Source organism: Watersipora subatra, chromosome 4, assembly GCF_963576615.1.
Source record: "Watersipora subatra chromosome 4, tzWatSuba1.1, whole genome shotgun sequence".
Taxonomy (NCBI): domain Eukaryota; kingdom Metazoa; phylum Bryozoa; class Gymnolaemata; order Cheilostomatida; family Watersiporidae; genus Watersipora; species Watersipora subatra.
Genome location: NC_088711.1, coordinates 15,997,330 through 16,024,060, shown reverse-complemented (window position 1 = coordinate 16,024,060; position 26,731 = coordinate 15,997,330). Strand labels below are relative to the sequence as shown.

The window sequence follows — 26,731 nt, the reverse complement described above, 5'->3', positions numbered from 1 at the left end:
TAAACTACTATTGCCTTGTTACTATGTTGCCTTGAATATCTTACACTGCATATGACGGCTGCGGCATTTAGTCCATTTTACCTGCTGTTATTGTTGCAGCTATGGCATGTAAGTCCATTTTACCTGCTGTTATTGTTACATCTATAGCATGTAAGTCGATTTTACCTGCTGCTATTGTTGCAGCTATGGCATGTAAGTCCATTTTACCTGCTGTTATTGTTGCAGCTATAGCATGTAAGTCCATTTTACCTGCTGCTATTGTTGCAGCTATGGCATGTAAGTCCATTTTACCTGCTGTTATTGTTACAAGCCTTATTATTCTTGCAGTAACACTTTCACAAGCAGCAGCTCTTATCACTGCTCATTATTTAATTAGTATATAACTGAACTAGTGTAAATATTAGGTAAACAAAGTGCATAGCTTCACACCAGGAGTTGACCTAAAATATACCAACACTGAACTTTGAGCTTTTCACTGTATAGGCTTATATAACTATGGTTAACTTATACAACTAACAAGCAACACTTTGGATATATCACAGCGCAAAGGGTAGGCCCAGTGAAAGGAATACCAATTTAATTTTAGCATAATTCAGACAAACAAAAGTTGAACTTTTAAAAAATTCCAAATTTTCCTGACAAACGAATGTGCATTTGATTTGCCTAGCTGGCTCCACTAATGACTATCGGCTGCTCCTTCAAGATGTTCATGTCTTAGGTCTAATTAAACTCCAGAGTCTAATCTACCAACAACCTTCTTTTGATACAGTATTCACCGATGATATTATCACCCAAAAATCTTTCATCGGTGAATACTTCCATCAGCCACAATACCTTCCATCCCAAAACGCATTATCACCCAAAATACTTTTCACCTCTAAACGCTTTACTGGGCCACAATACCTTCCATCCCTACACACATTATCACTCACAATACCTTCCATCCCTAAACACATCACCCACAATACCTCCTATTCATAGACACATCACCCACAATACCCTCCATCCCTAAACACATTATTACTCAATATCATTCACCTGTAAACACTTAATCAGCCACAATACCTTTCTTCCCTAAACAGTTTATCACCTAAAAACTTTCATCCCTAAGAAGTTCATCGCTACAAATACCTCCCATCCATAAACGCTACCATCCACAAAATCTCTCATCTCAAAATACAAACAGCAGAAAGGTATATATAACTTGCTTAAATTTGAACAATTGAGTCCACTTCACTCAAGTTACAAATCTTGCAAAAAAATAGCTGTAATGATTGGAAGCATTAGTATTTTCACTAATTTTGGTTCATAGTAAATTATTTATTATTATATGAGGTCATTAATAATGTATTATTTTATATTTATATCGCAGTCACACTTTCTATCCTAGAAATAGAAAGAATCCTCTGGTTTAAAATGCGTACAACAAATCTGGATCAACAGGGCTTCTTCAGCATAGTAACTCAGCTGAATTAAAAACTTCTGAAAATTGGCTGATTTTATGCACCAAACCAAAATCCCACTTGAAATGAGCTTTACTTTCAACATATCAAATTCCAAAAACAAATGTTTTGCCATTACACGTTACATTTTAGCTTTTACACGCTTGTAGAACATCAGGACATCTCTATTGAAAACAGGTACCAAATAGAGTCAAACCTACACTTACAAGCACTTTGAGAAGCTACTTTTTAGTATAAGATTAAAATATAACTCTAATTTGACTCTCCTTTTTGAAACATTTCATCTTTGTAAACCAGGACGAATGTATGCAATTCTCCTTCACATAGTCGAGCTCCAACGTAGTACTTGCTCCAACATACGACAGCTCTGAATTATGAATATTATATCACAAGTGAAACTTTGTATGTTGAATGCTAATTGTGACTTGTATAATTGTACTGTTATTCAAATTGAAGAGTTAAGAACTATGGAAAACCTAAAAACGTATTTCCACTTTGAGAAATGCTAAACTTGTGATATCGGTGAAGTTTGAACAAGACAAATGCGAGGATAAATTCTGAGCCCGAATCACCATGTATTTGAACAATCACGGTTGGCATATTGAAAGAGCAACAAACTCCAATACAATTGGCATTGTTGAAGAATCAAAAGACATCTAGTAAATCAATTACTAGCATTGACTAAACTTGACTAGAGAACTCGGCATGTTTCAGCAGAGAACTGTGTCATATTAAACCTACGCAAGTAATTTGATACAACGCAAGGCAGCAAACCTTAGAATTGTCTTCTTTTCTCGAATTCCAGCATTCTTCATCCCCGTCATTTGGACAGACTAGCTGCTAGATTGTTTTTCCAATTGAGCTAAAGCGTTACTGAAACGAAAGATTTGAGTCTCCATAATGATAGAACAATAACTTTTATACCTGGACTCTATGACAGCTTACAAACAGCCAACCATAACCAGCTAAAAAAGACATTTATCAATAATCTATCTAAATCTTCACGAAGGCGCGGATTACGTGTCTTTGAAGCCTAAATAAATAGATGTAGCGTAATTATGCCTGGCTCCTGTCTTTGATAAAACAACCACCTACACTAACATACAATCCGCAGGTAATAAATTAAATACCTGCGTAGTGAAGAGATACTAGGGCTAAATGCCAAAAAAAAACAAATCGCCATTTTGGAAAAATAAGCAGGTGATCCCCTTACTACGTCTGCCCTGTTCTATTCATGCATAGGATCTTGGGAAAAACCGATGAATCGTAATTCTGAACCAGATGTTATGCTCACAAGCTTCTTCACGGTCATTTTGTAATGTTGAAGAAACGATGTACAACCATGAAACATTGTAATTTTGTCTTGTCTTTATCTTAACTCTGTCTTAATTTTGATAGCTAATGTCTTACTTTTATGCTGCTGGTGCATGCTGGGTATCAACGAAAATCATTCTGCTTATAATCACCGTTGTTGAGACGCCATAAAATCTTACAATTATGTAAAAACTCTCGGAATGGGATAGCTAATGCAAATCTAATTATAGTTAATTCACAGATGCATGAAAGTTTGTCATGGTCTGTTATTTTAATAAGAGTTGTCCTACCTTGCATCTTGGAGTTGTTCATTTAGCCGACGCTCTGCAGTTTGATTACAGTTTCGTAATTCCTTGTTCAGGTAGTCTATTTTAGACCTGTAGCCGGTGACATTATTGAAGACCTTCACCTGCCTGTCGCCACAACAAAACAAGTATTTTCCACATTCATCTACGGAAAAGGCCACATGCCGAATCTCACCTACAATAAAAAATAAATTTTATGCAATGGTTACGGCAAGACAGAGCTTAGCAGGGTTTAATAATCGAGTTCATACAGACTCAATTTTACTCGTTACTATGGTGACTAACAAAACAAAGACTGGTCAGATTACTATTCCTCACATAAAAACTTTAATCATATATTCATAAAATTAAATTTGAAGAAAATACATTATTTTCAACCATAAGCAAGTGGATAGTAACATTATAATAGTTTAAAAGCAACACACAGATGCACACAAGCTGGCACACAGATGTACACAAGCTGGCACACAGATGCACACGAGCTGGCACACAGATGCACACGAGCTGGCACACAGACGCACACGAGCTGGCACACAGATGCACACGAGCTGGCACACAGATGCACACGAGCAGGCACACAGATGCACACGAGCTGGCACACAGATGCACACGAGCTGGCACACAGATGCACACGAGCTGGCACACAGATGCACACGGCTGGCACACAGACGCACACGAGCTGGCACACAGACGCACACGAGCTGGCACACAGACGCACACGAGCTGGCACACAAACGCACACGAGCTGGCACACAGACGCACACGAGCTGGCACACAGATGCACACGGCTGGCACACGCCGAAAATCGAGTACAGAATTAAGTAAGAATCAAAGCAATATATGTGACATCTATTTAAATATTTTACTTGTAATAAAAAACGAAACGATATTGCAGATAATAACAACAGTAAATACCTTTAATCAAAAATTGCAAATTGTTTTTAGCCTCTAATAAGTATTACTATCTACAAATACTATATTAACGACCCTGATTAGCCTGTGAATGAATTGACGGTCTCTGTAAGGGTATCGTTGACTACGCCCTCACTAGGCTTTCACTTACTAGAGAAGATGCCAGTCATGCTCACATCGGCCTGCTGAGTTATTACATTGTAGACTACTATGTTGTTCTCTATAGCAATAGCAACTGTTTTTCCATTTGGACTCAGGGCTATTATCGCTTCCTCAGGTTTCTCAGCAATCTTTCCAGTACAAAGCAGAGAAGGGTCCTGCCCCTGTTCATATTCGACTAAAGAAGTCACAGTAAGATCAGGTAAAACAGAGTGTAACAAGTCACTCCAACCAATAGTTTGACTCGTAGAAAGAACCAGTCATCCAATATGTATAGCTGCTTCAACAAATTGTTATATTTATGTACAAAGTTTTTTGACAACAACAAACAAATAATTTTAAGAAAGTTTGCAGTCAAAAACATCATAGCTTCAATAATTCGTGTATAAATGGAGATCTGCTTTGTTTTCAGACAATTGTCCATCACAAGATATAAACTGCAGATGATTGTTGCAGAGTAACAGTAGAGAAGTCAAATTGACCAATTGAATGACTTAATCAAGGTGGTTTGACCAATTGAATGACACAACCGCCGAGATTAAATGAAAGCAAAATTTAATGTGAGTTGATCAGTGGAATGACACAATCAATGAGATACTTCCCTGTCATTGCATTGCTCTACACATTCCATCTTGCAGAGTGAACAAATTTAATTTTAATTATTAATATTAATTAATATTGATAATTTAATTTTAATATTGAAAAAATATTTGTTAATTAATTTTCCAGTTTAATGCAATTTAAATGAGACAAAATATGTCTTTCAAGCTTTTTCCATGCATAGAATGTAGTTCCCAAGTAGACAATTCAGCCGCTGACGGTACATATATACCCTGACAAGAGCTACAGAACCACTAGACAGATTGCACAACACTAATGGTTGACTCGAAGAGAATTGTTATTTGATCTTTAACAGCAACTTTGAAGTCAACTCTTGTGTGCACTATGATAGTCTGTAATCACTTTACTTTGGTACAAATTACAGTCCAGTCACACTATTTCAACACTGGAAATAATTTTCTAAATACTACTTCAAAGTTTTTCCAATAAAAAACACTAGTAGATAAGTTAGCTTATGGTTTACTTTGTCTGAATTAGACTAAGTTACATTGCTTGGTACTATTACCACCTCTATATCTGAGCCCACACATTGCCAAGCCTGCACTTTTGTTTGCGTATCTCTAGGGTGCAGTACCAGTAACCAATAAAAATTTCCCTTTTATTGAGAATTATTATATGAATTACTTTCTTAAATTTAATTTAGTTTTTCATAGTGAATTTCTTACATGTATTATATCTATATATATATATTTCTCAAATATATATATATTTGAGAAATATAAGATTTAACGAGTTTAAGATTGCCTTAGCGATTAAACTCGTTTTTATATAACTCATACATCATGCGCGTGCTAATTATTTTAGCCTTGCGTCCGTGAGTTACGATGCTTCTGTTCAGAAATATTTTGGGACCTAAGCATATGATGCTTATTCGTCTTTTTTGTTAGGGCTAATTTATATCGACCCCACGATATCGACAATAATTTATCCCGAGCCTAAAATTTGGCAATTTGTGTACTGATTATATACAGTGGAACCTCGGCTCTTGAACACCTCGGTTCTCGACAAACTTGGTTATCAACCAAAGATTTTGAGATTCGTTCGTCTCAGATCTCGAAGATAAATTCGAGAGCATGAGAAATTGAAATTGGAACAGTTCCGGAAACAGCATGCAAATATTCGTTAACAAACGGAGAAGCTATTTACACTTCTTAAATTCTTTACAAAAAGGGGGGAACCATCTGGGACGAAGAGATTTACCGAATAGATTTGCTATAGAAATAACCCCTCCAGTCGAGTTACCCTAAATTGTTTTGGGGGAGGATTCTCCTTCAAAGATGTGGAGTAAACGAGCCATTGCTGTTGATATTTTCCTCTTCCTACGATTTCTGATGTAACTGATCTGTTGCATTATTTTGCTGTTTCATTATCAATTTCTGCAATTTTTGTCATTGTACCTTAACCTATAATGTTTTTGATGTTTTAATGTTTACTTTTGTTTTCTTTTTCCATCCTCATAAATAGAAAACTTTTTATTAAAATTAAACACGATCTATATATACCCGTTTTTATTTATAGTATGCGGTATACAGTACAGTTTATGGCGTAAAATACTTTACCGAAGTTGATTTCTCTCCTTGCAATGGATTAAAATTTACTTATATTCATTCTGATGGGAAAAATTGTTTCGCATCTCGAACAGAGGTTCCACTGTGCGTTATTAAAAGATATACGTTGCTGAAAGTTATGTAATTTTAAACTTACAGTGGTTTGAAAACATTTACAATCGTTTTATTTATTTTTAATTTTGTTGTCCCTCACAAAACTTTTCCTCATGATATGATTTTTGAAAGTTACAGTTGTTTGACAAAGTTTGAAGACCTTTACAGTTGTTTTTATTTTATCTTTCAATTTATTTCACTACACAAAGCACTTCTCTTATGATATGTAGTTTGAAAGTTATAACTGCAAATGTTGTTATATGTTAAATACAAATCAATGTTTTGTCCAAAGAATTTTTTATTACCTGGGCAACCCCGGGTAGCACAGCTAGTCTATATATATATGTATATATTTCTCAAAGTATGCAGATCTGTCTGTCATTCCTGCTATAGAGCACGCTGATAATTTTATCAATGCGGCCATGCGTTACGATGCCCATGTTAAAAAATATTTTTAGCAAGGTTCAATTACTATATCTGGGGTCAAGGCCAATTCTTCTCACGTGGACAATTATATTGTCTCCGTATCGTCATATTCAAAGTTTTAATGGATAGGACAGTAACCTTTTTTCACCAGAACAGTAAGTTCTAGTGAAACAGTAACCTTTTTTATACACACACAAGTTCTATGCAAGAACTGTTATTATTAATTCTATATATTCAGGATTTCTATTTTGTTTTCTCAGTTCGTACTAACTGGATCATTACCGAATCATCTTTTATTGTAATCGTAGTAAAACCGACTTAATTTAGCTATTACTTGCCAATTATTTTACATTTACATCTGAAACTTTTTATAGTCGTTTAATTTTTTTAATTTATTTGACCTGCACGAAACATTTCCCTCATGATATGAAGTTTAAAAGTTGTTTGACAAAGTTTGAAAACCTTTACAGCTGTTTTTATTTTCTCTCTTAATTTATTTCAATTACACAAAACACTTTTCTCATGATAGGTAGTTTGAAAGTTAGAATGGCAAATGTTGTTACCGTATATGTTAAATTATACAAATAAATGTTCTGGTTAAAGACTTTTATTACCGGACAACACCAGGTTGTACAGCTATTATATACATAAAACTCAGTATGTGTCTTTTTGTTAAACCCTGTGTCCAGTTATAGCAATTAAAATCTAGCAATGAAAAATCTGCACAGCACTGGATTTGATCTTGGAACCCCCGTCCCTAGATCAAGAGACCCTAGATCAAGGGGCAACGAACTTAACCATTGACCTACACGAATGACAACAGATTCATTGAGCAAATAGTCATTACTTTGGTTAAGATAGTCACGCTTAAACTGCTTGCTTGAGATTAATAACTAAGACTAACATGATTGCTAAGCTGGTCCAAAATATTGTTTTAGTAAAGATTTTAGTAAATACCCTATCTAGCTTTTCAGGTAAGCTACTCCGATTCATTAAGTAATTATTCCATTGCCCGTGCAATGCCAGGCATTCCGCTAGTAGTTTAACAATTTTTATATAGTTATAACAAATTTATTTTAGTGCTATCTGTATGCACCTGTAATACTTACTAAGGAGTTAAAGTAAGTTTTTGAATTATTGAACAGAGTAAAATAATTACAGTGCACCCTCAGGATACGATTACCCTGATATACGATTTTTCACCTTACGAAGTTGAACATGATGATTTTTTCACCTCACCATGCTAATCTTATTTCACCATCTGAATTCAACAAAATTGTCACCCAAGTTCAAATTTGGCAGTCGGTGTGCTTATTAAGTAGAGCTGCACAACGATTATAAAAATTGATCGCGATTAATAACTGGTCTGAATCAGTTAATCTTCGATTAATCTTAGAATTAATCTAGCAAAAACCTGCATATTTAAAAACAAATAATACAGCTACATATAGATTAATTATATTTTAGACAATTGTTAGCAGTAGCACATGTTATGTACAATGTACATAAGTTACAATGTAATAATTATTATGAGTATGAAAACTGTCTATGAAAGTCTATAATTAAGTCAGCCAAGAGTTGAGGCAGCACAGTTTATTTACATTATCTGAATAAAGAGATGCCCTCTTCCTACATACAATATTGCCAGCTTTAGAGAATAGCCGCTCACAGGGGACAGTAATGCCGGTAGTCAGTAGTATTAGTTATTGTCTGGGACAGCTGGTGATGATTTCTGAGCGGTAGGATGAGAATTAGTTAAAATATATCTTAATGATGGCGTGCTGTGGTAGTAAGCAAATTCTTTCTGGCATATACTGCGCTTCGCTTTCTTGTTTACGCTTCCAACAACTTACAGAAATGCACTACCTAGGGTGGAAGCCATTTTTTTGCTTTCATGTTCCAGTAAAGTGTCAATCTTATATTAATAGTATTCTGAAGCTGAAATATGATTGTGACTTATTTGAAAAATGAAAATACATGTATAATTTACTTGAGAAAGTTTTTAAAAATAAACAAAAATAAACTGTAAGATACGTATTAAATAATACTGAAATCACTTTTGTTGCTATTACCTAAAAACATGTTCAAACAACTAACAACATGGCCGCTTAGGGCTAGATCGGCACGGCGCTTGTGCGTTGTATAAACAAGTTTAATGTTAGCGACTCACTGTGTTTTCATAGTTGAGTGCAAAATAACTGTGGTTGTAATTTATTGGTGAGAAAGTGTTGCTTGTCCTAATATTTATTTGTTAGTAAATTAAATGGTAGTAACCTGCTACGTTAGTATTACTAACGTATGGTACTAAACAGTACAAAGGAAAGGAACCACATCAAGATGATCACCTCGGTTGCATTTTAATTGAAGATTAATTGGCTCAACTCAGTTAATCGTTTATTTGTATTAGGCGTTAATCGTTTAATTAAGGCGATCATTGTGCAGTTCTATTATTAAGTATGTCAAAATAACAAAGACGCCAAAATGTTGTTCGCCGAAAACATTTTCACAACACCTGAAAGAGACACACGATGACCAAATTTTCTCGGTTTAGGAATTTTTATGCATAAAATGGTAATGTTTTTCCTTTAAAAACCAGTAACAAAGTTGGAGTTGCGATCTCTTCAAACAGAAGATAACGCTGGTCAGACAACCCTTTTTTAACTTGCTAACAAAAATCCACTTCATTACGAAAACAGCAATGTTTGGGCTTTCCTACCGAATTAGGTTGAAAAAAGTTTTAAACAAGCCCGCTACAAGTTATAGCGAAAATGAAGACAGAAACTGATAAGTGATAAAATTTCCGTAATAAAAAGTTGAAATTCAGTAAAATAATTAAAAATACATACTAAAACTTACCTTAAGCGTGTGTGTTTAGTAAGCTAAAGTTAATTGAGGTGAATTCAAAGTTTATGTTATACATACGTCTGTTTTGAAAGTAATAACTCCCTACGGTAGGTACTGCTTCTACTGAACATACACGTTGTTCATTGTAATGTTAAATTTTATTGCAGATCATACTCACTAAATACACTAAATATACTAAATTACTGTAGGTAACCATAGTTACTAAGGTTAACATACTATTTGGTTACTAATTTTCAATATTTACAGCACATATAAAATGTTGACAATTTTTACCAGGGGATGCTTGCTTTATGTAATTACTATGGTTTCTATACCCCTACATACGTTTTTTTCATCATACGATGCTAACCCCGGAACGAATCAAAATCGTATCCTGAGGGTGCACTGTACGATGTATTGTTATAGGAATTATCAAAAAAATTGACTTACCATCAATATTCCAAAGCTTCCAAGTCATATCCTTGGCAACAGTTGCTGCGCGACTCGAGTCGGCAGAGAAAGCCACTGAAAGCACACCAGCGTTATGCCCGGTCAGGTCAAAGGCTCGTTTGACCGACTTGAACTGCTTTACCTTGTCGAATGATACCTCCCAGACCTTGACATCAGGTGTAAAACCTAGCAAGAAGATGATAAGAAGTCACCACTAGCACAAGTGAAGAATCTGTCGTAGCATATCATAGTAGCAAACATAAACAAGAATAGAACAAAAAATGAAACTAATAAAACGCACCGGAGACGGCAACAAATCTACCGCAAGGAGACACGCAAGCTGAACTATTCTTCATGGTTCCTGTGTCTATAGAGTGCAGTATATCCCCTGCAACATAAAATAATAAACGAATACATAAGCCATAGTATGCATATGGATAATCAAATAGCCAAATGAAAAGACGTCCATATTTTGTCAAGACCTTCATAACAGTTAGTTCCATATGCACTCAGAAGAAAGGATAAGCAGTGTACCAGCCCATGTGAAAACTCTTCTACGCATTAGGGAGCCTTATACATGTACCTAATTAAAAGAACCAGGTTTACAGGTAAATTGTCTATAACGGTAATTGAGTTACAGAACTGAACCTACCTTGTGACCAGGAGACTACATGGAGTCTTTTTAAAAATTCTTTAAACCTCTGAGAGTGAATGATTGAATAACACCTAATGACATCATGATCTATTGGTGTTTACAAAACACTCTTACGGCTATTGTTTTTGTTTTTTGTATTCGATCGCCTTATCATTGTGAACAGGACCCTGCAACTGAAGCAGCTTAAAAAATGTGCCTCGCCCGCAGCAGAAGCTTATCATGAATGGCTAGAAAAATCTGAACCGATAAGCTATTCTCAGCCAATAAATAATGGTTAAAATAATTTTAATGACTTGATTCGCTAATGCTAAATTATTCGATTTCAACTTCACACAAAACGTTGTCATCGTAAGAAAGTAACAACATAGCGCTCTAACTTCGCGAGACTCCGCTTTAGCGCACCACAAATGTGAATAAACAGACAGAGAAAAACCAAAATAACTATCCCATTTACTAATGTTAAATTGTCCAATCAAATTTGAGCTTTGGTTAAGAGAGTCCCTACTAAATTCAGAATGACAGAATTTGTCTAGGTTCAAGCTTTCTAGCTTCGACTACCTCTTTCAACTGAGTCATCAGGTTGGTCAATAACGTGCACATTTAATCTATATATTTCTCAAAGTTGGTTGTGTGTATGTGTGCGTGTCCGGCTATAGCTATTAAAATATTGGAATAAACAATCCATATCGCATAAGATTTGGTCACGGAATGTCCCGCTCACCAGTCCGACACCTTACTAACTAAGCCAGATGAGCTTGATAGATTCACTAGGCAATATATATGTCGTTATGTGGGAACAAGTACGCTACCGCTATCCGGTAGCTATCCGTTACGACACAATGTGATGGCGCAATGGCATGCATAGCGGTAGCGTAATTTTATACGTGCTCAATCATGAGAGCAAATAATTAGCTCTTATTAGTAAGCTTACTCAAATTAGCCATTGGCAATGTGTCAGGTTAATAGCAAGTTGCAGGTAATAGCAAGGAACAATTACCTCTCATTGTCTATAAGCTGATTTTTAAATACCGGGGCATCGCCGGACATCCAGCTAGCAATGGCAAATGTTGTTACATGTTTAAATACAAATAACTGTTCTGTCCAAAGGCTTTTTTATTACCCGGGCAACGCCGGGTAGTACAGCTAGTGGCTCATAAATTCAACATACTAGCGGCTCTAAGTAGACTGACCTTTGAGATTGAAGATGTCAACACGAGTTCCGTTGTCAGCAGTCATGAGATAGTTACCGGAGGAGTCTATACCTATGCTCATTATTACCTCGGTATGAGTCTACAGAGCAGAGTGACAATGAGGACTATACACACCAAATTCACTCTCATAACATCCAGTTCTGAATAAATTCATTTATTAATAGCCAAAACCTTCTTGGCAGTAGAGTAGTCAGCCCAATGGTCGTTCCGCCCTCGCAACACTCTACACGGTTCTGGGTACGATTCCTACTAATACCATATGAGCTTTTATCTAATAAAATGTTTTTTTTTGGCTGAGATCTACTAGAACTGACAGTATATTACTCCTGAAATCTGCAAGTCACATTACCGAATTCATTTTCAAGGCTGCTATTCTGTCACTTACTGCAATGAATTTGTTCAGTTTCTTGTCTATTATGAACTAGGGAAGAAATCTTAAACAAGCCTAATGAAATAAAGGGTATTTTAGGATTAAAACTGACCGCTTGAAAGTCCATGACAGCTTGTACTTTTCCCATTATACCGTCATCATTCTTGCTCATCTTGAACACTCGGATAGAATTAGCGTTATCTAGACTAGTGATGAAAGACTTGTTATCTGGACTAAACTTGATGAGATTAGCGCTGTCATATTCAACATTTCCTCTAACTGACCTACAGCAAGAGAAGACAAATCTAACATCCATGAGTCTTTTGTGAGGGCTTCAATCATATCAATTTACTAGTTTTTAACCATAAATTGTTCAGTTATTATGTAATAAGAAAATAATACGAAAGATTATTCAAATCAGAGAGAAACTGAATTCAATAGATGTCGTAAGCATTGCTTATTTCAACTATCGGAGAACCAGTGAATTTACTCTTTTTTGAAAATTTTGAATTTTGAAAATTCTGCTTTTAATTGAGGTTATTCTATTTTAGTTACTAAAATTATGCAGTTAATTTAATAAATTTGTTCTACTTACTAAATATCAACATAAATCCCGTGTAATAACATTTTCTGTAATTTTTCAACACCAAACACACACATGTCTATGAACACTAGCACTGAACACCACGAGGTATAATCAGTAGTCGGTGCTAAAGTTAGGTCATGGGATTTTTTATCAGGAGTTGACAAAGTTGAATTGCATTTCAAACATTTAGCTTGCATAGATAAAAAAATTTATTTTCATCTCAACGTTTTTTAAGAAATAACATACCTAAAAGTTAACCTACCAGGGTAAAAAATATCGAGTGAACGCCGAGTTCCATTTAACGTGTAATCAATACAAAACTGAGTAAGCCTCGATGGATATTGTCAGCAAGAATAACCAAACATCGACTACTAAACTCCGACTTTGCTGATAAATTAATCATACATCTCTTAAAGCTACATACAAACAGCTTTACAGCCATTTATTTTCATGTTACTCGTGATAAATTGGTTTATAAAATTGATTATAACTGTTCAAAAGGATTTGAGAAGTTTTTGATGTAGATTTTGATGGCGATATAAGTAAAAAATACCACATACTTGACTCCTTTGCCCGCAGTGTTAAGCTCCTTCATGTTCCATATGAACAAGCTTCTGTCTGTAATGAAAAATATTTACTAATGTCATAGTATATAGTATAACAGTAAGGAAAAGCAATAGATTTTTTGTTAAACCTGAATGATGAAGACACAACATTCACGAGTTAACTAAAAATGTTTTTTCTCCAATAAACAGCAAATCTGAATGTACGGTACATTTTCGTGGGGTAAAAGTTACACTAATTATTAACAAATTGTCTCTAAATCCATGTATCTACATTTGTTAGGTTGAATATTCATTTACTAAATAGTAATTTAATCAATAACGGATAATAAGTTTTAAATACTTTCTATTGTTTCAACTCCAAACTTTCTAATAGTATTCGTTGACCTTCATATCAACACGCTAATGCTTGGGCCAAAGTTATATTAAAGGTCTGAGGTGAAAGACCAATACACAAAACTTTGGCAGAGAGGTTACCAAAATCGTGCGAACAAATCCTACCTGTAGCTGTACTGATTAAGTATTTGCCGTTGGAGCTCACATCAAAGCTCGTTACTTCCCCACCATGACCTTTGAAGGTGGTCAATAAAAGGGGATGGCGGAATTCTGCGGCAGGCTTGCATTTAGCAAGCTTTTTTTTCTTTTGAGCATTTCCATCACCTGCTAAAGACGCATATGCTACATAAAAATTACAGATACGAAACATTTATATTTAATTTTAAGAATGTTTTTACAAATGCTCCTGATCGATTGTGGTATAACCAATCTAAATTGGCATTCTCAAAATCCTCAACTATAAATATGACAGTTATTAAAGGTTGCAACAAAATTGCAACAATATTCACATTACAGTTATTTGGTATCAAAAGATTCAGCATGTTTTACTCTGCTGTGTTGTAGGTGCAAAATATGTAGAAATGTGATTACAAGCTCTTGAAAGCTAAAAAACTAACCGTTAATTGCAACCATCACGAAAACGCCGTAGTTTGGAATCACTTTATTTCGACGGCGTACTCAAACATTGTGGTTATTGTTTTGACACGTGATGTTATCACCTTTAAATGAAAGGCCAATAAAGGGCTCAATATAAAACGTCTCGTATCACTAGTTTATGACAAACACTTCGGGTTATACCAAAAAGCCCGTATCAAATATAGATGCTCGCTACTTAACAGTTTCACTTCAGTTAGGTCTAATCATCTAGTCGTAATTTGATCATGTGACCCATACTTCCTGCCAAACAGCGTGAATAATTTCTGCAGCATTTTTCGACTATCACAGTTGACCAACAGGCTCGTCATGTTTATTAGAGAATGATATGCACTCTTTCGATCCAAGGTTAAAAAATTAAACAAATTTTTCGGTAGGTTGTGAGCTATCATTGCTCAAAGTGACAGCATTACAATGATGATGAAATAGACGCGCAAGGACAATAGACATGGTTTTATTGAATGCGTGAAGTATATTTGTGAAAATATTTCGACGAATGAAGCTGCATGAAAGTGTAAACAGAAGCCACCGTGTTCAAATACATCCCACTTGAGCCGTTTTGGAAAGGGATTCTGATCTACGGCGTTTTCGTGATGGCTGCGATTAACTGTTCATTTTTAGCTTTTAAGAGCTTGTAATCACATTTCTACATTTTTGGCACCTACAACACAGCAGAGTAAAACATGCTGAATCTTTTGATACCAAATAACTGTAATGTGAATTTTGTTGCAAGTCAACCTTTAATGAAGATCGACTTTCAAGTGTAATTGGGTAAAATAACGTTTACCATACAACGGAGATAAAACATATACGTACAGTGTGTTGGTTACTAATGTTCTAGAATGTGATGTGAAGAATTTGTCATTATGTGACGCAATCTAGCTATAAACACATCTAATAAACATGAATTCAATTTTTCAAGACTGTTCTAAAAATAATGTTGCATTTCCTGCTGAATATACACATTATACATGTAGCGCTTTTATCATAGCAGTAACACTCCATACGCAATTAATCAACTATTATAAATTTGTGCATTAGAAATGATCAAATTTATGCAAGCTAAAGCCATTTGCAGTGGTTCTAGCCAATAGTATTCTGTAAAGCAATTCCTAGCTTCGCCCTTCAGCTTACCTCAACTAATAAAATGTTACTGAACGCCCGCACTTTTTTATATAATAATATGATGCAATGAAATTAGACATTTTTAACATTATGACATGCTCTAGCACGTTATCTATAACCAACTAAATACTCTGAACAGAGTTGGAGCAAAGTTGTCTTTTTATTTTTGTACATCCTCGCTATAAGTAGCATTTAATGTTACACACCAAATATGCTTAACATCATAATAGTATGTACATCTGCAGACTAGTAAAAGTGGATTGTTCGATACTTCATAGTAACTAATATTTTGTTTGCAAACACACCTGCCTTCGCAACTTTTTGTTCTGTTTGTGGGCCAGCTTCCTCAACCTCGTTAGATTTTGATGTAGAATTACAACAAAAACCGAGTACAGCGATGACAACACATGCAATACCAATCACTACTGGCCACATTTCTGTTGATTTCTACAATGTACATTGAAATGATCATTATGAATGCTGCCATTATTAAACAATTAACTTTCGACATCGGTTAACATCAGCAAGTGACAATATTTTTCATGCCCCCCTTTTGAAATTCATTTTCAATAAATTGAAATGGTTGCAACTGTAGAGCAGAATTTGAATACAAACACTTGGGATACATGTGCAAGCTAACTGACAAAAGTCTCTTGAATTTATGACTACGTATATGCAGCCATAAAATTGCCTATTCCTAAGTAGTATCACCTATTCCTGGGTGTAGAACAGCAACTAGGAGAGAAAATCAGGGACTGGCAGCTTGCCAATTTCCTGACCGTTGTATTTTCCATTTGTATCTACGTTACACTATCCTCCCATTTATTTTGGTAGTTTGTTATACATAGATAAACCAAGATACCCCTTGTTAGATACATGTACCTATATTAGTGAATATACCAGTACTGACCCATTTCTGCTCTATACAATTATGGTTATATGCTTAATGTGTTTATTTATGGTAATAGTGTTGGATAAGAAAAATGTTTGCATTTAGTAAAAATCTAGGTTCAATGAACTCATACTAACGGCTAATACAATGAAAACGGAACTTAAATGTTGACCTAAGGTATTTCAATATGGATAAAAATCTTAATTCTGCTACACAGTCCTTAAAGGATGTGTGATCCAAATACATTCTAGTCTGTTGACATTGCTATAGATGAGGCTATTTCATATAGTCTGTTGACATTGCTATAGATGAGGCTATTTCATATAGTCTGTTGACATTGCTATAGATGAGGCTATTTCATCTAGTCTGTTGACATTGCTATAGATAAGACTATTTCATCTAGTCTGTTGATATTGCTATAGAAGAGGCTATTTCATCTAGTCTGTTGACATTGCTATGGACAAGGCTATTTCATCTAGTCTGTTGACATTGCTATAGATGAGGCTATTTCATCTAGTCTGTTGACATTGCTATAGACAAGGCTATTTCATCTAGTCTGTTGACATTGCTATAGATGAGGCTATTTCATCTAGTCTGTTGACATTGCTATAAATGAGGCTATTTCATCTAGTCTGTTGACATTGCTATAGACAAGGCTATTTCATCTAGTCTGTTGACATTGCTATAGATGAGGCTATTTCATCTAGTCTGTTGACATTGCTATAAATGAGGCTATTTCATCTAGTCTGTTGACATTGCTATAGACGAGGCTATTTCATTTAGTCTGTTGACATTGCTATAGACAAGGCTATTTCATCTAGTCTGTTGACATTGCTATAAATGAGGCTATTTCATCTAGTCTGTTGACATTGCTATAGACGAGGCTATTTCATTTAGTCTGTTGACATTGCTATAGATGAGGCTATTTCATCTAGTCTGTTGACATTGCTATAGATAAGACTATTTCATCTAGTCTGTTGATATTGCTATAGAAGAGGCTATTTCATCTAGTCTGTTGACATTGCTATAGACAAGGCTATTTCATCTAGTCTGTTGACATTGCTATAGATGAGGCTATTTCATCTAGTCTGTTGACATTGCTATAGACAAGGCTATTTCATCTAGTCTGTTGACATTGCTATAGATGAGGCTATTTCATCTAGTCTGTTGACATTGCTATAAATGAGGCTATTTCATCTAGTCTGTTGACATTGCTATAGACAAGGCTATTTCATCTAGTCTGTTGACATTGCTATAGATGAGGCTATTTCATCTAGTCTGTTGACATTGCTATAAATGAGGCTATTTCATCTAGTCTGTTGACATTGCTATAGACGAGGCTATTTCATTTAGTCTGTTGACATTGCTATAGACAAGGCTATTTCACCTAGTCTATTGACATTGCTATAGACGAGGCTATTTCATATAGTCTATTGACATTGCTATAGATGAGGCTATTTTACCTAGTCTGTTGAAATTGCTATAGACGAGGCTATTTCATATAGTCTATTGACATTGCTATAAATGAGGCTATTTCACCTAGTCTGTTGACATTGTTATAGATGAGGCTATTTCATATAGTCTGTTGACATTGCTTTAAATGAGGCTATTTCATCTAGCCTGTTGACATTGCTATAGATGAGGCTATTTCATCTAGTCTGTTGACATTGCTATAGATGAGGCTATTTCATCTAGTCTGTTGACATTGTTATAGACAAGGCTATTTCATCTAGTCTGTTGACATTGCTATAGACAAGGCTATTTCATCTAGTCTGTTGACATTGCTATAGACAAGGCTATTTCATCTAGTCTGTTGACATTGCTATAGACGAGGCTATTTCATCTAGACTGTTGAAATTGCTACAGACAAGGCTATTTCACCTAGTCTGTTGACATTGCTATAGATGAGGCTAGTTCATCTAGTCTGTTGAAATTGCTATAGACAAGGCTATTTCACCTAGTCTGTTGACATTGCTATAGACAAGGCTATTTCACCTAGTCTGTTGAAATTGCTATAGACGAGGCTATTTCATATAGTCTGTTGACATTGCTATAGACGAGGCTATTTCATATAGTCTGTTGACATTGCTATAGATGAGGCTATTTCAACTTGTGACACAGTGATAAATCTTGTGAATGGGATTCAAATATAGGAAAGTGATTATGTTTAGATTGAGACGTGGGCAGCAGTTCAACAGTACCATAAACAGAACTCAATATTTAATCAGAATAAAGAACATGATGCAAATATCGGCGTAGGTTTTTAGGTAATTGGCTCCTAAACAACAAGCTAAAACAATAAAAATAATCAAAAGATCACAAAAAGATAAAATGATGTTTGCCGCTTCTGTAACCTACGTCTGCAAAACTTACTTATTGATCTGAGGTTGAGTATATCAATGCAGTTGGAGTCTACCATATAATGGTGACACAGACAATAAAAACTTTAAAAGCCTAGACAAAAGTAAAATAATTAAAAAAGTGGAACGAAAAAAATAACGAAACATTTCTTTATGCTATGGAAAAAGCAGAACTTGTTATTACCATAGTTTCTAAGAGCGGAAAGGTGAGTTTACGCAGGTTACACAGATCAATGTACTAATCACTCAATAAATCAATTCATTAGTACATTCAATTGCACTAATCGCTATATTGTAATTTATATAATGACAGCAACCATTAGGAGTAGAAGGATGAATCCTCGACACACTGCTTATGAGCAGATAAACATACACTATAAATGAGTAGAAAGATCAATAACCTAACCAACTACTGTCAGCGCGCTTGTCAAACTACTGCGCACTATGAATGTGTTAACCCTTTCGCGGGCGAATTTTCAAAACTAAATCAGACCCCCATGGGCGAATTAATGTTCCAAAAAATTTTTTTTTTTAAAAGGTTCATACACTTTTCTGTGTGTTATTTTGTGCATATATCTATGTTTAAAGGTGCATATGTATACATGTATATATCCATAGGCATATATATATATATATATATATATTATAAACGAATAAAAATATGTATAACATAAAATATATGCTTTTCATAATGATTGTCTATTTACGAATGATATTTTCGAAAGCATTCTCCTTTACAAAGGCCCACATCACAGTCTTTGCACCATGTACTTATTCGTGTAACAAAGAGCTCCCACAAAGATATACTTCTTGGATTGGCAGGCTCAAAAAACTTTTCAAAATACTCTACTGGTTGAGCATCTACTGGAGTAAATACTGGGCCTGTCACTGCTATAAACTGCTGAATTGTAATAGATTTATCTCTGTTCATGTTGGTTATATTCTTCCAGGCACTGGCATCACTCCTACTCACATCCTCATCATTACTGCTACCAGCCTCTTCATCACTGTCACTTCCAGATGTAAAGTCATTCCAATCACAATCTGAACCTGATTCACTGTCATCTCTTGCTACTAAATCTAAAAAGTCACTGTCAGCTCTGAATCTCTTAGTAATTTCGGTACTAGTACTTGCTTTATTAGAATAATCTCGGAAGGTTCTTTTAGAAGTCACCATGACGGTAAACTAAATTCAAACTCTCGAAAAATTCAGTAAATAAAAGCTAAAACCGAACCAAGAAAAATAAAAAGCTGATAAATTATTTAGAACAATTTTCTAATTTTTTTCGAAAGTTTATTCATCACTGCTAAAAACGATTGTTTTTTTTCAACCTTGAAGTCAATTTTTGAGGCTAACCGAAACTACTATATCGTAGCTTGCTATTGGTAAAAAAAGTAAACAAAAAACGGCATTTAGCTAACCAGAAACTGCAAAAATAAAATACATTACCGAAACGACAAAAACGTCGCACTGCCCATTAGATGCCGTATCGCGAAGCGACAAAAACGTCGCACTGCCCGCGAAAGGGTTAAGGAAGATCTGGAAGAAAATGCCTAGGGAGGAAACCAGTATGAAGTAGCTAAAGGGAAAGGTAATAATAAGGTTAATAAAAAATATGCACATTGTGTAAAAAATTCAAGGACGATCTGGATATATAATTTTCAGATAATTTATGCAATACTTATATGACAAGAAAGGCAGAGATAAAAAATCCAAATTACACTTATTAGATCAACTGATCAAAAAAGGCAGCTGAATTATCTCATTTGATGAAAAAAACCTTATGATGGGTACAAGCAAACCTTATGATGGGTACAAGCAAACAAGCCACAATTAAACAATGGTATTATTAACCCTTTCACTGCCAACCATGTACACATTCGACTATCGGCCTATTGCCAGCCATTTTACCGAAAATTGTCGATATTGCTTCATGATATGTATACAATATTTTTTTAATTTCAAACTCTATCTAGAGCATTGTTGTTACATATTTTATTTTGCCAACATTTTAACCAACATTGCTATGCAAAAAATTATATGTATCTATACTTTGTGCGATGATAAAGCTATGTGAAGCTACGATCGCTGCGAAGCTAAAACGATCCTCCACAATGCTCCTTACTCTTACAAAGCTACTACTTTCACAACTATCAGCGACAGTGCTGCTACTTTAATTATCTGTATAATCACGAAAATCTGAATCTGAATTGGCTATAACGTCACCAACATAACTAATTACTTGTTTTCTGACTCGCGCGGTACTTAACAAAACTTACACAAAAAATGTTCGTTTTTAGGTTGGAAATTCTCAGACAAAAACTTTTAATTTCTTCGTTGTTTTAGGCCAATTCTATAGAGAAATCTTCGAACAACACCGTCAATTTCATAAAAGTCCTAAAGACTGTGGGTTATTTTGTCAATGAATAATAAAATTAAGTTACAACGCAATTGCTGGGAAAGTCGCAAAAATGCGTCTATGGCACTCGACCCTAAAAATCGCATAAATGCGTATTTGGCAGCGAAAGGGTTAAAAAGCACTAAAGTTAGAAAAATAGTTTATGCCTTTACTAACTAAATTTAGCTCTTTACTTTACCATCCAGACTAAAATTGACCAGAAAGTTAAATCATGAGATGGTCATGAAAAAAGTGGTTTAAAAGGAGGAAGTGATGATTCAACAAGAATTCGCCAAGATTATTAAACTAATAAATGCTAAAGAGTAACATATGATGATGATTGTAAAAAAGGATTCTAAGCTAGGGCAGCCTAGCTATAAGCAAACTGCAGGGTCTCTGCTGTTAGCACTAAGAATGCCCATAAGACAGCGATGATTGAAAATGCCATAGGAATGGAAAATTCAATAGACATGATGAGTTCAAATTTGAGCAACTGGCTTAACTTTCCATCACAAAGAAAACTCCAATGAAGCAGTAAAAAGTGGCTATTTTATCAGTATTTCAACTACAAATTTTTGCCGCATGCAGGTAAGCCCAGTATTTTGCCAGTTTATTTTGATTAAATAAAGTCGAATGCTGACAACTAAGCATCCTTTTTGCATTACCATGATATATTTTGCATTATTCTTCGTTGTTCAGTACCAATCAACTATGGAAGCATACACACTGCGTTCAATTTTATATGCATAAAGATATGTTCTTATAACGGTAATGTAGATAAAACCTATAACTACCAATATAAATCCTCTTTGTTATAGCCTAACAATAAAGTAGCAACACACAAAAGTTTTCTCTTTTAAAGCTAGCCTAATTACATTAAAGGTACATACATCAAAACTACATACATAATAATGATAATCAATAAAAATGGCAAAATTCTGTTTGTTGCTACAATTTTACCTGATTTGATGTTTTAAATTTTGATAAAATCACTAATTACTTTACATTTAATTGTTTAATAGTTTTTTTTACAGACAACGATCTTGCTCTGCTGGCTAAAACTTATGAATTTGTGACAACACACCATTGACTATCGTAATGACACACAATAAACAACACTTATATGGAGACAGACCCATAAAAATGAGTGAAATCTAACATTACTGAGCCTAAATCAGACGTGTTTTTTAGCTTTTAAAAAGAATTGTTTGCTGTTTTAAGCAATGAAGAATTGAAAGGTTTTTCAAGCTTATTAGCTGAAAATTGTGCAATATTTCGTATATATATTATGAAAAAAATGGACTAATATAGCAAGTTTTAGGGGGTGCGTGGCCAGTTACGAAAATGATTTAAAATCGCAAATTTATATGTATAACCGCAAATTACAACAAAAGATTTTTAGCTGTACACAAATCGTGTTATAGGAAAAAATTGGTTTTTCTTACTTCATCACTAGCGGGCTCGCTAGATATATTGAGAAAATAAAAATTACGTTAGTCAGTTTAAAAACGTATGCACACGTGTGCACATCACGCCGCCAATATACGGTAGGTTTTTAGGAATAACGGAACAGGAAGCGGAGAAAAATCAAAAAAGAAATTGCAAAATTTGTAACTGATCAACTCCTAAATAAACAACTTCAATTTTAGCAACGGCTGATGTATAATAAAGACGCTTTATGAAGCAGCATATTTTGCCAACAGTAAACACGGGAAACATGTAGAAACTGCCGCAGTTTTTTCGCTTACATTGCATTAGGTTTATTGTATTACACATAGGGTAGCCTGAGCGTGGCACATCCGGTGTAGCCATTAGAAATAATTTTGTTTGTCCGATTGGTTTCAAGCCCACATAAAACTTTCATGTTCGTGCAGTTCGGGACGGGGCTTCATAAACTCCGCCAAATTTTTTTTATCGTGGCTATGAATTCGGTGTATAACAGGTGAATAGGGCTATATCTGTTGCAGACTATCTTCATTAATAATACAGTAGTACGTTCATGTATGGCTATTAGATACATGTAGCTATTAGTCTTGCTAATGTCGCTAAAGCAAGAATTAAAAGAGTTACTTATTTAATAAGCTCTTTGTGCGATTGCTAATTTACATTTAAATAACATTTTTAAAGGCTATTTCAAATTCTATAATATTTAGTCAAAAACATTTCAAGCTTCTGCGCCAACATGCAACTAATAAATGGATTATATTTTATTGAGGGTTTTGCAGCCATTGTCAGTCATACACAAACGGATTACATGGATAGAACGTGTATTAGCTTAATAAAGCGTGCGTATATAATGTGATGGATTTGCTAAACTCAACTATTTCTAATAGCCTTATGCATCAAGCTGTTCTGGGATTAGCATAGTAATATGCAAGCCAGCTTTCATGGAAAGCCAATGGACTATCACAGAACATTGTATATAAGGATATGTAAAGCATTGTAGACCAGAATGGGTAAAAATAAGTAATGAAGGAAAGTACGCTAATGAGACAGAAGAACCAAGAGTAAAGAGTACCAGATACTGTCTACAAGCGACGAGACTATACATGGACATTTGTGAATTACTATATATGGACATTTGTGAATTATTTGAACAATAATTTATCTCTGTGCAGATTAAGCTTGCGTAATAAAGAGCCATACTCATCATTCACCAGTCATCTTGCTTGCAACAATTACGGTTGTGCATGAGAGCTAATACTCATTCAGTATAAGACAACTTGTAACCAGAACCCACTTAGTAGTGATTGCAAGTGCCGTAATTTGCTATATTAGCGAGAGGCAAGCGCAAAAATTCACTACAATAATTTAGCCATGAACAGGAAGAGAAAGTAAGTAAACAATCTCAATGCTATATCCACATGCGTAATGTAATGCGTAATATTAACGTAACATAATATTTAACCCATAATGTCTAAGTTAAATAAAATGTGTAACAAAATATAATATGTAACAATTGAACTGTAAAAGTGAGTATCAGACAATGACAATCTGGCCGATATCCTCACTAAGCCACACGGTAAAACGCAACACCATCAAGCTTGAGATACACATCGTCGGCTAACAGCATACCGTCAAATAAAAACACATCAACATTAAAACCACAAACCCAACAATGCCTTGCTTGTGGAAAATCAAACCACAAAACTCATGACTGCCGCTCTAAGTCTAGACTCACGTGTTTATTCTGTAACTAACCTGGACATATCGAAACAGTCTGCTTTCAGAAGAAAAAACAGTTATCTACTAAACATGATGCCTCTGCTAGTGTATCGAACTTTAGCTTTACAATCGTTAGCAGTGAAATTACACATGCTGATAGTGCTGAATCCGACAAACAACCGTCGAAAAACTACAAAACAAAAACGGTCTATTAATAGAGTGTGGAGCAACGTGCCATATCTTAATATCAATAACAATGCATTACGCTTCAAATCGTACGACTCGACATTTGAACCTACCTGACACTATATTCAGCTAGCAAATGGTGAACAAAGTAACGAATTTGCAACAGCTAGAGGAGAAGCCGAGTTCATCATATATGACACTAACAATATTCCAACAAGAATCTCACTAAAAAATGCTCTATTGGCGCCGAAATTTCTTACGAGTATTTTCTCTGTCCGTTCAGCAACCGATGCTATAGAAAAATGACATTTACTAAGAAAGCAGCTACGCTCACCAAACATAATACAAACTTCCAAATCATGAGACAAGGGCAGCTGTATTTTCTCCAAACAGAACGTAATCATGACACCTCTGACTCAATATTCACCAATCGCACAATCGACGAATGGCATGTCACTTTAGGACACACGAATCATGATGACATACGAAAGCTTCAACAAGTAACTCGTGGAATGAATGTGACACAAAGCAAGGGCAATACTGGTAATTCATGTCAAACGTATGAACAACAAAATTATCAGACAACCAAAGTCAAAGGATGACCCGCCGTTGTACGCCAAAAAGCCTTTCGAACGAGTGCACACTGGCATTTGTGGTCCCATCAATCCTGTTTCCAAAGAGGGTTACAAATATATAATCAACTTCGTAGACGAGTACTCAAGTATGCTATTGGTTTACTCACTACGCTCAAAAGATGAATCAGCTACTGCTTTAAAGCAATTTCTCGCAGACGTAGCGCCTATCAGTACAGTGCTTGGAGTTCACAGTGATAACAGAAGAGAATACCTCTGCTATGCTTTCCAATCAATACTTAGTGACAAAAGTATTCAACATACAACAACTACGCCATATTCACCGTATCAAGACGGTAAATCCGAATGATCGTGGAGAAATCTACTTGAGGTATCACGATGTATGATCACCGACGCCTCGCAGCCAAAAAAGTACTGGCCATATGCTGTAAGACACGCAGCTTACATACGAAATGGCTCGTACCAACGCAGGAGCAAATCAACCGCTTATGAGTTGTTCACAGAAGTCAAACCAGATATGAGAAACATACAGTTTTGGCTCACGATGCACATTCTTAGTTGAAAGACATGAAACCAAATTAGAACCTCGTGGAGAAGAAAGAACTTACCTACGGTAGGTATAAACCTGATTAACCAAGGTTACTATATTCTGAACAATGATCGCGACAGGGTTATCACATCGAAAAATGTTCTTGTACACAAACTCAGAGCTTCCGATTGACAATGTACACTCAGACGAAAGCGAAGACTCCACTGATAACGACCAGATACCAGTTATGAAACGACCAATCACTGACAATGCTACCAACAACCAGCAGCAATCACACCATGAACAAGAAGAGTCCACAAGTAATACACAATCGGACCAGTCAACCGTCAGTACTAACCCACACGACCGACCACGCCATGAACACCGACCGCCTAAACACCTATCCGACTATGTTCTAACTGTGTCAACCGACTACGCATATGATGTAATACCTTTTATACCACAACTTATGAAAAAGCAATCAACTCAACTGATTCGAAAAGATGGAAAGCGGTAATGGACAATGAGGTCGCAACTCTAACTGAGAATGACACTTGGGCGTTAGTTCCCCTACCTGTGAATAGATCAGAAACCAAAGGCAGATGGGTCTATACAACAAAACAAAGCGTGAACACCAACGAAGTGCAGTACAAAGCTAGATTCGTTGCTAAAGAGTATTCACAACTAGCTGGTACCGACTACGTCGAAACTTACTCGCCTACAACACGCCTCACATCTATACGCACGTTATTGCAGAAGGCAGCTAATGAGAAACTTCTCTTGCACCAAATAGATGTCAAGGATGCTTATCTAAACACATCTAAAGACAAAGACATCTATGTGGAACAGCCACAAGGGTACGAACAAACACACAATGGAGTTCGCCTCACATGTCATCTTAAGAAGAGCCTATACCGTTTAAAACAAAGCGGATGAAATTGGCATATCACAC

At 35.3% G+C, this 26,731-nt stretch overlaps 1 protein-coding gene across 2 annotated transcripts; it reads right to left on the bottom strand.

Moving 5' to 3' along the window:
- Window positions 1–2,018: 2,018 nt before the first annotated feature.
- LOC137393664 (transducin beta-like protein 2) lies at window positions 2,019–22,853 on the bottom strand. Of its 2 annotated transcripts, none has more exons than XM_068080303.1 (11): window positions 22,752–22,853; window positions 15,961–16,102; window positions 14,042–14,203; window positions 13,538–13,595; window positions 12,504–12,675; window positions 12,001–12,100; window positions 10,457–10,543; window positions 10,156–10,341; window positions 4,146–4,331; window positions 3,068–3,257; window positions 2,019–2,336 (listed from the first exon to the last, which is right to left on the bottom strand). In XM_068080303.1, exons 2-11 carry the CDS (start codon window positions 16,088–16,090, stop codon window positions 2,297–2,299), a joined length of 1,311 nt encoding a protein of 436 aa, XP_067936404.1. In that variant the 5' UTR covers window positions 16,091–16,102; window positions 22,752–22,853; the 3' UTR covers window positions 2,019–2,296. The 2 variants fall into 2 exon arrangements, with proteins under 2 accessions (XP_067936404.1, XP_067936405.1); XM_068080304.1 differs by having other exon boundaries at window positions 14,042–14,200.
- Between the last annotated feature and the right edge of the window lie 3,878 nt (window positions 22,854–26,731).

Coding starts and splice junctions, on each gene's coding strand:
- LOC137393664 (XM_068080303.1), bottom strand. CDS start 16,090: ATGTGGCCAGTAGTGATTGGTATTGCATGTGTTGTCATCGCTGTACTC. Junction 10,544..12,000: donor TGACATCTTCAATCTCAAAG/GTCAGTCTACTT, acceptor TTTATGTTGCAG/GGGATATACTGCACTCTATA. Junction 3,258..4,145: donor CATGACTGGCATCTTCTCTA/GTAAGTGAAAGC, acceptor TTTTTATTGTAG/GTGAGATTCGGCATGTGGCC.